Below are 15,072 nucleotides of genomic sequence, written 5' to 3'. Positions count from 1 at the left end.
GATATTCTCCAATTGCTGTTCAATGTACTCCTCATTGTCACTCTCTGAAGAGTCCTCATAAATTGCGACATCTTCAGATCCATGCTGATGCCACATTTTTTAAATGATTTCACAACAACTTCTGTTTTAACTCCCTGCCATGACTTAAAAACGATATTGTATGGATAATTATATTCCTAACAAGTGTTTCATTTTATAATTTATTCAATAATACTATAGAATATGTACCTAAAAGGGCACATTTGTATGCTTGGAGGAGACAAAATGTTTACTACCCTTGTATAACGCGCACCCAGATTTTAGAGCTAAAAAAATTGGGAAAAAAGTGCGCGTTATACACGGAAAAATACGGTAAATCCCAAACAGACTCATTTTTGGGCGGCAGATGGCTGACAGCCTCATCAAGGCAATGCCCAGCTCGTCAGGTCGCGCTTCGCACACAAAACGGAACAATCGCTCGTTCCCGATGAATGGATAGGAGCTGCAAGCAAACAAACTAGCTGCTCAACGTGTGTCACTATCAACATGATACCCACAGCGGGGCAGAAGCACGTAAAAAGGCCAATACTGCCCAACTTCGCTGAAGTGCTGCGTGAGGCACGCGTAGCGGCCCCGGATATCGATTAGGGGCGTATGTCCACCTGATGCTTGTGATAGTGATCAGCCTGTAGAGAGCGTTGTCGAGGAAATTGTACGCTAATAAAAACGACCCCCTTATCGACACACGGCATCGTCCAGCCGTAAGTGATGGCAGGAGCGGGCTTTCGGTAAACGACTCTCACTAGAGTTTCTGGACGAAAGGATTGTAGAAAACGGAACAACGAAATCTAGATACTGAATGCGCTTAAAGTGATCGATCGCGTACTTACACTAACACCGTGAGCGAATGCAACCGGAAGGGCGGTGGTGATGATGACAATCCACAGCACCGTGATCGCTAGGACTGTGTTCCGTTCCGTCCGGATGACCATGCTGGCGATCGGGTGCACCACGGCCAGAAAGCGATCCAACGACATCAGCACTAGTGTGTAGATACTAGCGTGCGCCGTCACAACGATCAGATACTGTACACTCTTGCACCACAGATCACCGAACGGCCACGAGGAAAGTACGTAATCGGTGGCGGTAAAAGGGATGCAGAACACTACAAACAGCAGGTCCGCGATCGCCAGATTGATGATCAGCAGATTAGTAGTCGAACGCATTTGTGGATTAGACAGTACGACGAGCACAACCAGCCCATTGCCGAGCAGTCCGGTGATGCCGATGAATCCGAAAAATATGGCCACGATTAGCGACACCACCATGGCCGTCTGTACCTCCTCCTCGTGGGACATCGTCGGTCCGGCCGCCGTACTGTAGGCGGACAGATTTACACGACTAGCCGCGTCCACCAGCAGCTGCGTGATATTTTCCGAAACCATCTTATTCATTTTTGTTTCTCTGCTGTCGGTTTTCGGTCCAGAACTGCGCCACTATTCTACCGAACTGAACTTTTCCGCGCAGCACCTCTCTCGATCATCGTGGGACGCTTTGGACGGTGAATAAATTTTGGCGATAATCCCACCGGCCGTGAAAGTCGTTTCTCACTTGCCACCCATTTGTACTACAAGCTGCCTGGACCCGAGTACCCGAGAGAAAATAAAATAAGCAAAACGCTAGAGATAATAAAATAATAAAAACGGATATTGACTAAATCCACTAATCCTAACAAATATCGGTTTCGTTCGCACGCTGCTTCAACCGAAACACACCAACCGATCTACGCTCGCTACTACCAAGAGTGTCACATTTCACGACTCGCTCCACTTCGGTTCACTGTGTACTTCCGTCCGATTACAGCACATGGCACCAACGGCACTGGCACGGTCACGGACCAATCTGAGAAGTGAACAATATTTTTCGCACAACTTTAAAGATGCCGCGTCAAGTCGGAGCCACCGACCAGGGAACAGCGGAACGCGACTACTACCGATGGGTGCCGTAAACGAACTGAAGCTACGGGGCCACTAGAAATCTACTAAAGGAAGCCGTTGGCTGAAGAGATTGTGCACCGAGGCGAGAGTGAGAGTGATTGGCGCGCTCGAAGAGCACATTCGCGTGAGACAAGTGTAAGGAAACGCACGCACTAATGAATCAACTGGTGGTGAGCGGATTTCGTTCGCCAGGAGTCAGGATACGAGCGGAGAGCCGCTGAGCCGAGCTCAGCGTGTCCATCGTTCATGGGTCGCTTCCGATCCATGAATGAAGTCATTGCCACCCGCACGTACGGATAGTAGTGGGGTCATTCTGTCTCAGTCACGCGTGCCATCAAGAATCTACTTGGCAGTACACCGTCTGCAGATCGGCCGGAAATACCCCGAAAATGCACAAGTCAATTTTCGATTTTTTTTTCGGCGATCTCATTCGGTGACACGCTCTGGTCATTACACTGTAACTGTATCTAGTAACGATTTTGAGTGCTTGGATCAATGAATGTGGAGTTCTACGCAGTACTGGGTAACATTTTGCCTCCATTATCTTACACATCTCAGGATTGCACACTCGGCACAGAAGTCGGCTATCTTTTTCAGGACCAGGTCGTTTTTAAAGTCCGGTCTTGAAGTCAGATGTTGGTCTAATTTTAAATTAATTCTAAGTTTGCTACTGTTTTGCTAACTCTCTTCCTAGCAATAAATTTCCGTCTATTCTTGAAGCTAAATTTATTTATTTTACACAAAGATAATCTGTAGTAACACATTGAAAATCATTCAAGTCATTTGCCATTAAAATGAGTGTTTCTTCATATATGTGTCTGATTTTACTGGTTTCATAGCGTTTTCAGAAAATTTAATTTAATTTAATCTATTTTCATTATATTTTAAAAACACACAGCATAATGACTTGCTGGCAACACTTCCAAACCACAGTTGATATTATGCTTGTGACAGTTCTCAATGAGAAAAACATTCCGCTGTTCAGCGTGTTATTGTTTCATAACATCTCCCGCCGGTTCGATTAAACATTTGTGTGGTTCTCGCTTTTTAATATATTCAATACGCTTTAGTACAAATAGGATGGCGAATAGCCGATTGGAAAAGATTGGAACCATCATAACTCGGTAATGCATCATTTTCATATTTCATTCCGTTTTTTAATGTTTGCGCATCTTTTGTAGAACACAAGGGTTGCTTAAATCCGGTGCAATGAAGTTTGATGAGCGTCCACTATGGTACGATATCGTGATGGCATTTCCGCCGAAAGACGAGCCACGCTACGATCGTCCTGCACCAAATGTACCAATACGACGGATATTTTACGAAGAAGATAAAATTCGAGCGTAAGCAGCACTTTTCAGTGTGAACACTTCCCTGATCGTCTGGACTGAAAGTTTTCAATATTCACAGCAAATTCCACAAATCAAACAAGATTACCTATGCGGTGAACTTGTCGGACTTCAAAAACCCTACTGCGACGCAGCAATTTATCGAGTTATATCAAAACTTGTCTACGCAAGGTGCTTTAGATGAGGATAAAGTGTATGAGACAGCATTAGATCTGCTGGAAGATAAATTGCGTCTACAACGAGAGAAAAAATCAGTAGCCGATGAGCCAGCAGTTATTTCACAGCCAGTGAAATCATCCAACGCAAACGTAGACACGGGAAAAACTGTAAAATTGCAGGATATATTTAACGATTAGTTATGTTTGTATAGCAGAAAGAATGCAACAGTAATAAACAAAGTTACGAAAGCTATAGTATTTTGCTGCGGTACGATCAATTTATGACATAAAAAGAAGTTACATTTTATCCACCTTGCGATACCATCTACCTTAGTAAATATTTTCCTATATAAACAAAATAAAACATTTTGTTCGCCAGCCTTTCGTTTTGTCTGCTAGCTCATGGGGTCCACCTGTCAACTGTGGCAATCGTAGAAACGCTCTAGCCTGAGGGATAGCGAGACGAGCAACGTCACTTTTTTGCACTTCTTGTGGAGGAAGAACCGGGAAGGCGAGTGAAAGTGCGCTGAAAGCTGAATTGTAGTAAATGTTTTATCCTTAAAACTTGTTCAAAATCCTGCAAAACGTTTCATAACAGTGTTGCACATCGGAAATACATCGTATCGGTTGTGAAAAAACAAACAGCGGTGAGTTTTCGCGTTGAATATATTCCGCCATCCTGTGGACCGTGTGAAGCTTGTCGTACGAACGCCTGTTGTTCTAAGCGGCATTTTACATCGTTTAGCCGCCTAAACGTACTTTAGTTCCGTGCTGTAACGATTGTTCTACGGAAAAATGATGTTTTGCAACGTGTGTTGAATGTTGGGAGCGATGTTTCCTCCGATAAAGTTTACATGATGCCAGGCACCGCCGTACGCCAATATGGCGTCTGCTGTAAAAAATAGAACCCCCGAGCTTGGCTTGTGTATTTCTCTCTCTTTCACGCCGACGTGTTTTCTACCTGCAGGAGTTTCACAGCTATCCATTGCTATCGTTACTGACCGTCTACAGCGCTGATGTAATTTTGTTGTTTTGTTTTGCGTTGTCCGCTCCGGCGGAAGGCGTCTTATTTGGTGTTGTTTTCTCTTTTCGTCTCAATGTTTCTTGTTTATGATTCACACACACAGAAAACAAAAAATGACGGATATCGATAATCTACAGCAACAGGATAACAGCAATTATAGCGAAGGCGAAAGTGGCAGCATGGGCTTTGAGCCGAAGCAAAATCCCGTCGTAAACGAGGATGGCTCGGTGTATCTGCGGCTCCGTGGCCTTCCGTGGAGCATCACTGAGGAGGAGATACGCGACTTTCTGCACGGCGTCGACATCCAGCTCGTGCACATCGGCATGAACCCGCAGACCAAGCGTCAAACGGGAGACGCGTACATTCGGGTGGCCTCGTTGGAAGATCGCAGCCGAGCGTTTTCGCGCAACAAGCAGTCGATCGGCCACCGGTACATCGAGATCTTTAATGCCACCGAAGAGCAGTACGAAATGTCCCTGCAGGAGGTGGACGATGGCGAGGACGGCGGACCGGTGGTGAAGCTGCGCGGTTTACCCTGGTCGAGCACGAAGGGCGAAATTAAGCAATTCTTCAATGGTAAGTATCAACCCTCCAGCCCCGAGTCCTTTTCTCCCCCACTGTTGTTCGTCGGACGGTACGGATGGATGGTATCCGAACCTACAGTCCCAGCACTCCTGGACGCCCAGCCCCTAACTACCTGTACTACCCATCTTGCCGCCTATGAGGGGCGACACCAATCCAAACGGGCGCAGATGGGTGCATGGGTGTGGGGTAGTCTTGCGAAGTATCATCCGCCTCCTGCGGGAGCGTTGTGAACATGGGCAACGGTCTGCCGACCGACGGGAATACGACTTCTGCAGTGATCTTCCATCGTCCATACGTACATTTCACCAACCACCAACCGCTCCTAGCGGTTGCAACAACCTCATCCTTTTCCGGTTCCATCCCTTTTACCGCCTTCCCCTGTCCCACAAAACAAACGAATCATAACGATCTTATGCACCAGAGAATACAAAATCAACGGAAAACTAACCACACTCCCGCAGGGTTGACGATTAAAAATGGATATGATGGGATTCTTTTGCTACTGGACAACCTGGGACGGGCATCTGGGGAGGCGATAGTAGAGTTTGCATCGGAGGCCGATGCTGAAGCGGCCATGGGCAAGCATAAAGAGAAGATTGGGAACAGGTGGGTGGTAACGTTCATTTTATTTTATCAAACGAAACAAAACAAAACCACAATTCAAATTGAATCGAAAAAAATGTTCGTTCAAAGATGCTATACCGAGAGCAATTAATACACACGTTTTTCAGCAAACAAGCGACCTGGTGGTGATGTTTGGATTCTTTCTTAAGCAGTAATTTTCTTTCCGTTTATCATCAAAACCCAATCATGGTGGAAATATTGCCAATCTCTACTTTCCGAACTGTAGCAAAGTGTTTAACTCTTTTCCTGCCTATTTTCCTAATACGAAGCGCACAAGAAGCTTAATTGCCTACAGGAACGCATTGAAGCACATATTGTTTTTCTTTCTGTCTCTCTCTTGATAATCGAGGAATTGATCGTGTACCTTAAAGATGTACTATGCCAAACATTTTAGTATACGTTCACTGACAATCGTTCTTAATACACCGCACAGCTTGAGAAGAATGCATTTCAAAATGAAACTGTTGTCCTCTGGGTCTCTTTGGTTTTGTTGTTCATTTCCGGGAGGCGATTTATTAATGCGTGTGCGTTGGGTGTCAAAAGTGGGCATCAGCTGACGGTGGAACCATTGGAATGACCGTTGAAAGCCAACAAGGCAAGGGGCACTTCTTTACATCATTATCAAATGCGGGTACTTGAAGCAACATGATATTAATTTTTATGTCAATAGAAACGGTTTGTCGGTTCCAAATTACAGCCCATTACTATAGATGTTGTTCTACATAATAATGTGCCTCACTAATCGAAAGTAAACGTAGCATTTTGCATGCCCCAAATCAATACGGTCTAATTTAAAGTATAAACCGGCAATCCGTAGAACTTATACGTGTTACATATTGTGCCACCAGCATCCAAAAAGGCAGCTTGCTCGCATTCACCACTACAACTTAATGCAAATAGCCGAACTGGGCATCTGAACGAGAAAAGAAGGAAACAAATTTTCTGCAGAACTTAAACGGGAAAATGCGTTTACTTGCGCTATAACCAATCTCTTTAACGCAACATGTAATCCAATCTTATTTGATTCGGTACTTTCTTTTCGTTTTCTTTCGCTGCGCCATGTCCTCGAACCGTCGTGCCATCTTGTAGATACATTGAGATGTTCCGCAGCAACACGCGTGAACTGAGGCGCGCCGAGAAACGCGTGAGACGCATGGCACCGTTCGGTCGCACCGATCGTAATTCGGGTCAAGGATACATGGACAACGAGCAAGGAGGGGGCTACGGTCAGAGTAAGTTTAATCCATTGCCAGGACATGCATTCGACATTACGTGGACTGTATCTCATTTTCTGCTTCGTTGCCATCCACATTAGACTATTCTGATGTATCGATGGGAGGTAGCGGTACTGGTATGGGCGGTGGTTGGAATGACCGTTCCGATGGAGGCTATGGCAATGGTGGCAATAGCTACGGTGCAAACTCGAACAACGGTTCGAACAACATGAGCCAGATGTACTCGTCGAACAACAATGGCGGCTCCAGTTCGGGACTGGGCAACAATATTGGTAGCATCGACATCCTGCGTCTATTGCAAGACCAGCTAAGTAAGTAGTTCTACGGCAAGGAAGTGGTGAAACTCGCTCGGACGAGAGGAGATTTAATTGTTCCGTCTTTGTTTTCTTTTACATTGCAAGTAGAGCGAGGGGGCAGTACCAACTACGGCTCAGCTCGCGGAGCCAGCCCGTCAACCGCCATGAACAGTGGCGGAACCAGTGTTGGCCTCAACAACTACAACGCTGGAACCGGCGGCGGTGGTACTGGATACGGTAGCGGTGTTGGCGTAAACTCTGGTGGAGGTGACATGCAATCCATTATGGGCATGGACCGTAGCGGTGGTGGTGGCGGTGGCGGTGGCGGGTACCGCTCGTCGGGACCAATGTCCAGCAACAACACCAACTATAGTAGCTATTCGTCTGGAGGTGGCAGCAGTGGTAGCATGGCCGGTATGGCAGGAGGCGGCACCAGTCTCGGCGGAAGCATGGGCGGCACGTACAACAATAGCAACTATGGGTATGGCTCGAGCAGCGCCATGGGTGGCGGCGGCGGCGGTGGCGGTTACGGTTCAATGAACAACTACGCCGGAAACGATTTTGCCAGTGATGAACCGAATTTGTACTGCGTCCACTTGCGCGGCATGCCGTTTAGCTGCGATGAGCAGGACATTTACGATTTCTTCATGCCGCTCAGACCGGTGAAGTGCGTGGTACAGATGAACACCCGCAAACGCCCGTCCGGGGAGGGCGATGCGTATTTCGAAACGAAAGAGGAGGCAATCAAAGCGATGCGCAAGGACAAGGAAAAGATGGGCTCGCGTTACATCGAACTGTTTGCTGGCCAGCGTAACTTTGGCACGATGGGCGGTGGCAGTATGGGTGGTGGCGGTGGCATCGGAAATTTCCCCAAGAAGTACTTTAACTAAGGGGAATGGTGCGATTGACATGTGAGATGTAACATTATTTTAACTACATAAACTCTCGTTCATTGTGTTTTCTCGTTCCACGACACGCAAAAAATTACCCATATTATTTGTTTTAGTTTGGACTACGGACATACATAATAACTTTTAGAGCACTTTGCAAATTTATGTTTCAATCTCTACAACGTTGTCTCCCACAATCTACAAACTGCGACGTGGGCATAAATTTAGAAAATGAAAACCTTCAAAACCGGGCAATCCAAGGGCGGTGATGTGAATGTTGACGGTATCGCCTGTAGCATCACGGACACGGCTCAACTGGCAGGATAATCCGAATGAAAAGATATACTATTTTTGCAACCCTTCACATCGAATCGGATCGATTGAATGAAATCAAATGAAACTTTGTATTAACACTGAATAATGATAGCAGCTAGTTTAATGTTGTAACCCCAGGGTGTTGATCATGGCTTACGCATGGCATTTGGTCAGCAAGAGAGGTGTAGTGGAATGTCGATGGGCAATGATGGATGAAATAAGGTAAATAGTTCTTAAGGAGCTTAACAAGCAACAGGACATGGAAGATACACCAGATAAGGCAACTCATTAATTATAATGAAATGATTTACTCCTGCTACAAGTGGAAAGCTGCGGCTCCACTTGGCAGCAAGGTATGTGGTACGGGGGAAACACTTAACCCAAACAAACTACACAAATTAGCTAATGTGAGGAGTACTGGTGTAATCATGGTTTTTCCTCTTTTCATTTTCGATGTTTAAACACTTTATCGTCCATTATTTTAAGATGTTGGTATGGCGCGAGGAATGGTGAGACCACACTCGTATGGTATCACCGAGAGACGGTCTCGTTCGAGTGAGTCCAGCATAGAAGTATTGCAAGCGAACGAAGAGAGAATTACGAACAAAATAAACTGACACGCAACCTCTATACCCTGACGAAGGTTTTGTGCGCGATCCGCAGAAAGAAATTTCGGCCGCAGTACTAATTTCTAATTTCTACTGAAAGTCTGGACTGTACTTATTTGTCGATTTTAGGCTTCCGTTTGCCATCAATGGAACCGCTCCATAAGGATAGCGGCATCATTCAACGAGTAAGTGAAAAGATGCCTTCAATACCTCAGGAAGGTCGGACAGACAACGCAGACAGGTTGAATCGTTGGGCCATCGTCGGGCCGACGACGCATAATGCGCGGCCGGTATTTACATTAAAATGCATATCTCGATGCTATTCGTACAGCGAACTTACGGACAAATTGATGTTGTCATAACCTGTCAGTTCACTCTCCCCGCGAAAGTACCGGATAACGGGTGAGAAGATCGCCCAGAAGCCGCGAGTTTTCTTTTCGTTTTCTTTGGTTCTCTATCGCCGCGGAGGGTAAATCTTTGCGGGCCCTCTTTTATGTGTTTCTTTTCGGTTTCGATTGCGGTCTTCTTCCCCGTTCACCGGCAGCCCGGTAGAAGAGAAACGTCATCGCCCGTTCATCAGTCCGTCTCTCCGTGCCCACCGTACGTTCTTGAATTCGCCCAAAAAATAGGGTGGTGGCTCAGGTTGAGCGTCGCTTTCGCTTCCTTCGCACGCCGTTTCGCGAACCGGGCTCACGGAAAGAAGACGATTGGAAACGCGAGCCGCCGGCCGCGATCGATCGTTCTCAAGCGTTCATGCTATAGCCGGGTTCGGTACGGCTTTAATATCAGTCATCGGCTGCATTTCGTTCCGATCGGTTCGTCGCGATCGTTGATCAATTTGGTTAGACAGTGAGTCAAGCGCCTTCGCCACCTTGCGTGTTTCACATCCAGACGACGGACTAAGGGGTTCTCACGCTCGCAGTCAGGATTCGAGAGGTTTCATCGCTATTCACTTAACGAAACTGGTCATCGGGGTCTTATGACTCCTCTGCACTATCGGAATAATATTTCATTGTACGCTATGATCGCAGTGTGTAAAGGTGCTGTGCTGTGTGATTAAATCGTGAGAAGTGATGCTTTGAAAAATCCCTGCCCTACGGCCACTGCTCAGCGTCGGGCGTCCGTTTAGATTATTCGAACAAAGTTTTCTTCTGCTGCTGACGCGTACGCGTCGTTTGGTAAGGTCTTGTTCTAATGTAACTTTAAAAAATTTACCGCGTCAGGGGATGGGATATTTCCAGCTAGGAGCGCTCAGTGCACCCAGACCAAAGATCGACGGCTGCTGGCTAACGATCGAGCGATGATAACGGCGTATTCTGAGACGTTCTGCCAAACGGCTTAGCGTTCTACTTTTGCGCTGCGATCAGCTGTCGGTAGCGGAACCAAAGCTCGCCAGTCGCGCAACCCTTGCACTACGGTCACTGCAAGCGGCCACGGCCGGCAGCGAAAGAAGGACAGCAGTCTATCGACCATTGGCGTGAGCCATTTACGCGGCGCACTCCGCGTGACGGGGCCGCTGACGGCTGTAAGGGGAGGCACTGCAATTAGATATCGGTTCGCGGCACGGCGTGACACTGAACTTCATTTTCCGTTCGCAGCATAGCGCGGTGTGATTGAAGGTGCACTGGAACAACGGCTCCCTGCACGCGTCAGCACATTCCAGACCCCACCCCGTGGTGGCCAAAGCTTCCACGTGCGGTCTCTGCCGATGCATTTCGCGACACTTGAGGGCGTTCGTACCGCACGTCATTGCGTCACCTTGCTCAGTTTGGCTCCCGGGTCTGGAGTGTTGCGGTGCACCGATCCGGCGACGACCAGAAGTCGGTCGTGTCACTGTTTTCAAGGTGTTCTGTTACACTTTTCCCTTACCCACTTGCAGTCCATTAATCGGCGGTAGTCGGGAAGACCAAATACCGTGCGCCAGTTGCTTCAAGATGCGCTAAAGCTATACCGTTTGTGCGAACGGGTCGTTTTTCATTTTGAACATTTCATTTTTTTAACTGAAAACTCAATCCGTGCCGCAGAAGAAATGCGAGGATTGATTAGCATTTAATAGAGCGGTGAAGCTGCCACACTGTGCCACGGTTTTTAATGATTGCTATCTTAACGGCTCGATGTTATCGATCATCATTAGTCGATATCTTCTTGCTGTGCCTTTCGCATACCGTTTATCTGGCCAATTATCGTTTCCATTAAATGGTAGCAAATGAATAATAAAAGTAATTACTATAATTACACATAAACACGACCTTGCTAGTGATTTGTTTTATGTAATGGAAGGAATTGCATTGTGTTTTGTTCATATCGATCGATAGCAGATGATTCAGATAATGAATGGATTCCGAACCTGTCTTTTGGTAAACAAAATATGTTAATCACGGAGACAACGCAATAGAATTAACACTTTTCATCAATCACATCACCATTGTTAAATTCTCATGCGAATGGTCCACGTTCGCCGAGCCAGTTCGTTCGTTGACGACATATTGAAACATTAGCATATGAAACATGTTTTAAAAGTTTCCAATGTTATTGGCACAGTGAAAGAGAATTTCTCCTGCTTCCGCCGCATCGGCCGTTTTGAAACAACTGATTGTTCTGCCGAGATGCGTCTTCATATTTGTAGCAGCAAATCTAAGATGAGATATAACGTGTCAGTTCTCCCAACACCTTTATATGCAAATTTTCAAGCTTTTGTGAGACAATTCGTATCAAGTATGCTTTTGTTGCTGGGCCAAAAAATAAGCGTCGCGACGAGACAAGGAAACACAAACATATCTGCTGGAGGTTATTAGCGATGTCGAATGGCCGACCGTAGCATGACAAAACCTTTCTTTGATCGCGTGATTGGCAAACCCGTTGGTGGGTCGAATAAGTGGTAATATGTACCTGATTATCTGACAGGGATTCTGATTATTTACGTGCGGATTCGAGAAATAACCGGCTATCGGCAGTTTGAGCGAAACCGGTTCATTCCGGATGTTTTTGTCTCGATCGCCCTGGATGATGTGACGCACATTTTACACTGTGCGAACATTTACTATGACCTTCCCACCCACGTGTTCTGGGCGGGAACCGGTTCGTGCCTAAGGACGAACCAGCTGATAGCAAGAACGGACAACAAACTACGCATAATGACTGCGAAATCGCCTGAAGAATACGTGTGGTGGTGTTGGTGTTTATGTTTTGCTTAAACCAATTCCAAAAGAACCGTTATATGGTTAATCGTTGTATTTTTTTAAAAATTGTTGAATTATTTCGTTTTGTCTTTCCTTTACTTCTTTTCTGTCATTTTTTTATTCTGTTAATATTTGACAGAATATTTAAACGATCCTTATCTATTGAATGGAAAAACAAAACGGTTCTCAAGTTACCCTGCACGAAACGTGTGTTTTCGAGAAGATGAGGCCCCAAACAATATGCATACATTTGAATTACATGTTGTTTACTTACACTTCAACATATCACCGACGGGATTGTCCTGTTTGTTTGTCCACCGTTTGGGAAGACGTAGCATTGCTTTGGATGTGGAGTTCCATCCTGCGGGCATGTTGTTTCGCTTCAAAGGCAAGATTATTTTCCAGTCTCGCGTTTGCTTACATCATGGAATTGCCTTCCTGTAACCCCCAGAATGGCACACCGAAATATCATAAAGCAGTATATTCGGTGCCATAAAGAATAGCGACAACAGTGAACGAGCGGGGTTCATTGTGTCTATCGGTCTCACCACCTCATTTGTCAGACGCATCTGTTTGGTGCCCGTCTGCAAGTTGGAGATTCCGTAATCTGTCACTCCTGAAGCAATTAGCGCAAAGCCCGACCCCGTCCATATCGCCGGCGAGCACTGATCGAGGTGCGATCGAGAGGTTCGTTCTCAGGACATCGCAACAAATTCTCTTAAGGAATAAAAACCATCAGTGGTACTGGTTATGGCGTACATTTTTATTTTTTTCCTAATCCGTTAATTCAAGATTAATTGATTGATTCTAAATTATCGTTCTTTTATCTTTTATTAATATTTCTCATTTTTCTATTCCTTACGTTTTTTTACTACTTGACAGAATATTTACGTGGGCACCCTACCTTTATCTAGCGAGTGGAAAACTAAATCCGTTCCAATGTTTTCATGCGACGAAACGTGTGGTTCCAAGAAGATGAACAATTAGCAGTGCTTTAAATCACATGTTATGTAGTTGCAGTTCGACGAATTACAAAAGGAAGAATTATGCTGTTTATTTTTCCACCGTTTGGGAAGTGCCATTGCTTTCCATGCGGACTTCCATTCTGTGGGCATGTTGTCCCGTTTCAATGGCAAGATTATTTTCCACCCTCCCGCTTGCTCAGGCCATGCAATTGCCCACCTGTAACCAACCGAATGGCAAATGGTCGTATCTTCGCTGCCATAAAGAATAGCGGCGCAACAGTTAACGAGTGGTTCATTGTGTCTATCAGTTTCACCGTCCCATTTGTGGGACTCACCTAAGCGTTGAAGATTCCGCAAACGGCCAGACCTGAGACCAATTAGCATAAATCCCTCGTCCGACCATATCACCAGCGGGCGCCGGCAGTAGTCGAGGTGCGATCGAGAGGTTTTCCTTCGCAGCTCCCAATCTCTAACCTATCTGTAACCTAGAGTGAATCACCTCGACTCTAGCCGAGGGTTGCGATCGTTCGTCGACCGAAGATGCCGCTCGGTTACTGCTGCGTGTGGCGCGCGAGAGCCACACGCATGGCCTGTGATAAGGTCGTCACGTCTCTCGCCCTCTTATCACAGCGTATGCAGCTGAGTACCGCTGCATGATCCTTCGGCCCTGGTGTGGCCTCAGCAATACCCGAAGTCATCGCCGAAGTCATCATGAGGAACTGTGTTAATGTTCCGAAAAGTCATGAAGTAATCGATGGCCGCCCGAGATAAGCCCTGATAGTCCGGATCGGTTGTTGACAATAGTTGCAACAAAAAACAAACGGCCACCGAAAGTTGTGGACGATCGCCTAGTCTGGCCACACGCCACTCGGCGGTGATTGTGGTGGTGGTCTGCTGGTCGCTGCAGTCCCAGTGTCCGTCTAATGTTTGTCGTTAAAATGTGTTAATCACACGCCACGAGGTCTGCCCGATGACCGTATCTCGTGTTGACGGCGGCGACTGGGGCGTCCTCTCGGCGTTTCGCGAACACTTGCCGATCGGAGCAGGTCTGCGGGGTGCGGTCTGTGTGTCCGATGTAAACAGACAGAATCAGCCCGCACTCCGTCAGTCACTCTCGGGGCGCAGCCAGTCCGTCAGTCGTCGATCGCGAGGCGTTGACGCAGTGCGCTCCGCACAGCTGACTGGAGAAGAAGTCTGCCCTCCGAAAGGTTCGCCCCGTTCGTTCCGGTTTCCGGGTTTTCCAGCGGGTGTGCGATCGGCCCGCTAGCGATCACGGTTTCTTTCGATCGTGACGCGGTTTGCGGCCATCAACAGGGAGAGAAAGTGTCGAATCGCAACACGGGCACTGGAGAAAGACGTTCGACGTTTGCACGTGGTATCTAGGTTATCGGTCGCTACCGACCGTGGCTCGGCCAATCAAAAGTGGTGTGTGCGTTTTTGTGACGTTCTGTGATTGATTGGTTTGCTTATCTCTTCGCGTTCTCGGCGTTGGATTGCCAGGTAGCCAGTGGCCGCCTCGTCAATGCCAAGGACGTCATCCCGAACCGGTGAACCGGGGCAGCGGTGTGTTGTGTAAGTTGCATCCACGATCGGCATCGATCGATGTCGGCAAATCGTGTGGACCAAATGGTGCAAGTGAATAATAATGCAACGAGTAACGCTGCTTCTCCAATAGTAGTAAACAGCGACGATTAAAGCTGATCAAACGGGGCGGACACACGGCCCGGCGCTCTCGGTATCTTATCTGTCAACCGATTGCCCCCGAGCGTTTCGCGTCCATTGGGAATTAAAATCGTCCCCGCAACCCGTTCCTTGGCCATCCTCTCTCTCTCTCTCTCTCTCTCTCTCTCTCTCTCTCTCTCTCTCTC

General features: G+C 46.9%; 3 protein-coding genes across 5 annotated transcripts in view; 2 read left to right on the top strand and 1 right to left on the bottom strand.

Annotated features, from left to right (window-relative positions):
* The window catches only part of LOC131208923 (allatostatin-A receptor-like), a 47,741-nt gene extending 46,317 nt beyond the window's left edge, over window positions 1–1,424 (bottom strand). Inside the window, exon 1 of the mRNA XM_058201863.1 lies at window positions 870–1,424. Within this exon, the coding sequence (XP_058057846.1) occupies window positions 870–1,424 (555 nt within the window). The remainder of the gene's footprint in view (window positions 1–869) is intronic.
* Window positions 1,425–2,969: 1,545 nt separating this feature from the next.
* On the top strand, window positions 2,970–3,741 carry LOC131210392 (small ribosomal subunit protein mS23). The gene is made up of 3 exons (XM_058203633.1): window positions 2,970–3,100; window positions 3,158–3,319; window positions 3,387–3,741. The coding sequence occupies exons 1-3, from the start codon at window positions 3,057–3,059 to the stop codon at window positions 3,679–3,681; spliced, it is 501 nt and encodes a 166-aa protein (XP_058059616.1). The 5' UTR covers window positions 2,970–3,056; the 3' UTR covers window positions 3,682–3,741.
* Window positions 3,742–3,992: 251 nt separating this feature from the next.
* LOC131208937 (heterogeneous nuclear ribonucleoprotein H3) lies at window positions 3,993–9,075 on the top strand. 3 transcript variants are annotated; one of them, XM_058201883.1, is made up of 6 exons: window positions 3,993–4,130; window positions 4,645–5,083; window positions 5,554–5,698; window positions 6,806–6,948; window positions 7,032–7,262; window positions 7,353–9,075. In XM_058201883.1, the coding sequence occupies exons 2-6, from the start codon at window positions 4,687–4,689 to the stop codon at window positions 8,135–8,137; spliced, it is 1,701 nt and encodes a 566-aa protein (XP_058057866.1). In that variant the 5' UTR covers window positions 3,993–4,130; window positions 4,645–4,686; the 3' UTR covers window positions 8,138–9,075. The 3 variants fall into 3 exon arrangements, with proteins under 3 accessions (XP_058057866.1, XP_058057865.1, XP_058057864.1); XM_058201882.1 differs by having other exon boundaries at window positions 4,611–5,083; window positions 7,356–9,075; XM_058201881.1 differs by having other exon boundaries at window positions 4,611–5,083.
* The last annotated feature ends 5,997 nt before the right edge of the window (window positions 9,076–15,072 follow it).

This window comes from Anopheles bellator, chromosome 2 (assembly GCF_943735745.2).
Source record: "Anopheles bellator chromosome 2, idAnoBellAS_SP24_06.2, whole genome shotgun sequence".
NCBI classification, from domain to species: Eukaryota; Metazoa; Arthropoda; class Insecta; order Diptera; family Culicidae; genus Anopheles; species Anopheles bellator.
Note: the sequence above shows the minus strand (reverse complement) of the source record. Positions and strands in the feature narration are given on the sequence as shown.

Coding starts and splice junctions, on each gene's coding strand:
- LOC131210392 (XM_058203633.1), top strand. CDS start 3,057: ATGGCGAATAGCCGATTGGAAAAGATTGGAACCATCATAACTCG. Junction 3,101..3,157: donor ATTGGAACCATCATAACTCG/GTAATGCATCAT, acceptor CATCTTTTGTAG/AACACAAGGGTTGCTTAAAT. Junction 3,320..3,386: donor GAAGAAGATAAAATTCGAGC/GTAAGCAGCACT, acceptor CAATATTCACAG/CAAATTCCACAAATCAAACA.
- LOC131208937 (XM_058201881.1), top strand. CDS start 4,621: ATGACGGATATCGATAATCTACAGCAACAGGATAACAGCAATTATAGC. Junction 5,084..5,553: donor AATTAAGCAATTCTTCAATG/GTAAGTATCAAC, acceptor ACACTCCCGCAG/GGTTGACGATTAAAAATGGA. Junction 6,949..7,031: donor AGGAGGGGGCTACGGTCAGA/GTAAGTTTAATC, acceptor CATCCACATTAG/ACTATTCTGATGTATCGATG.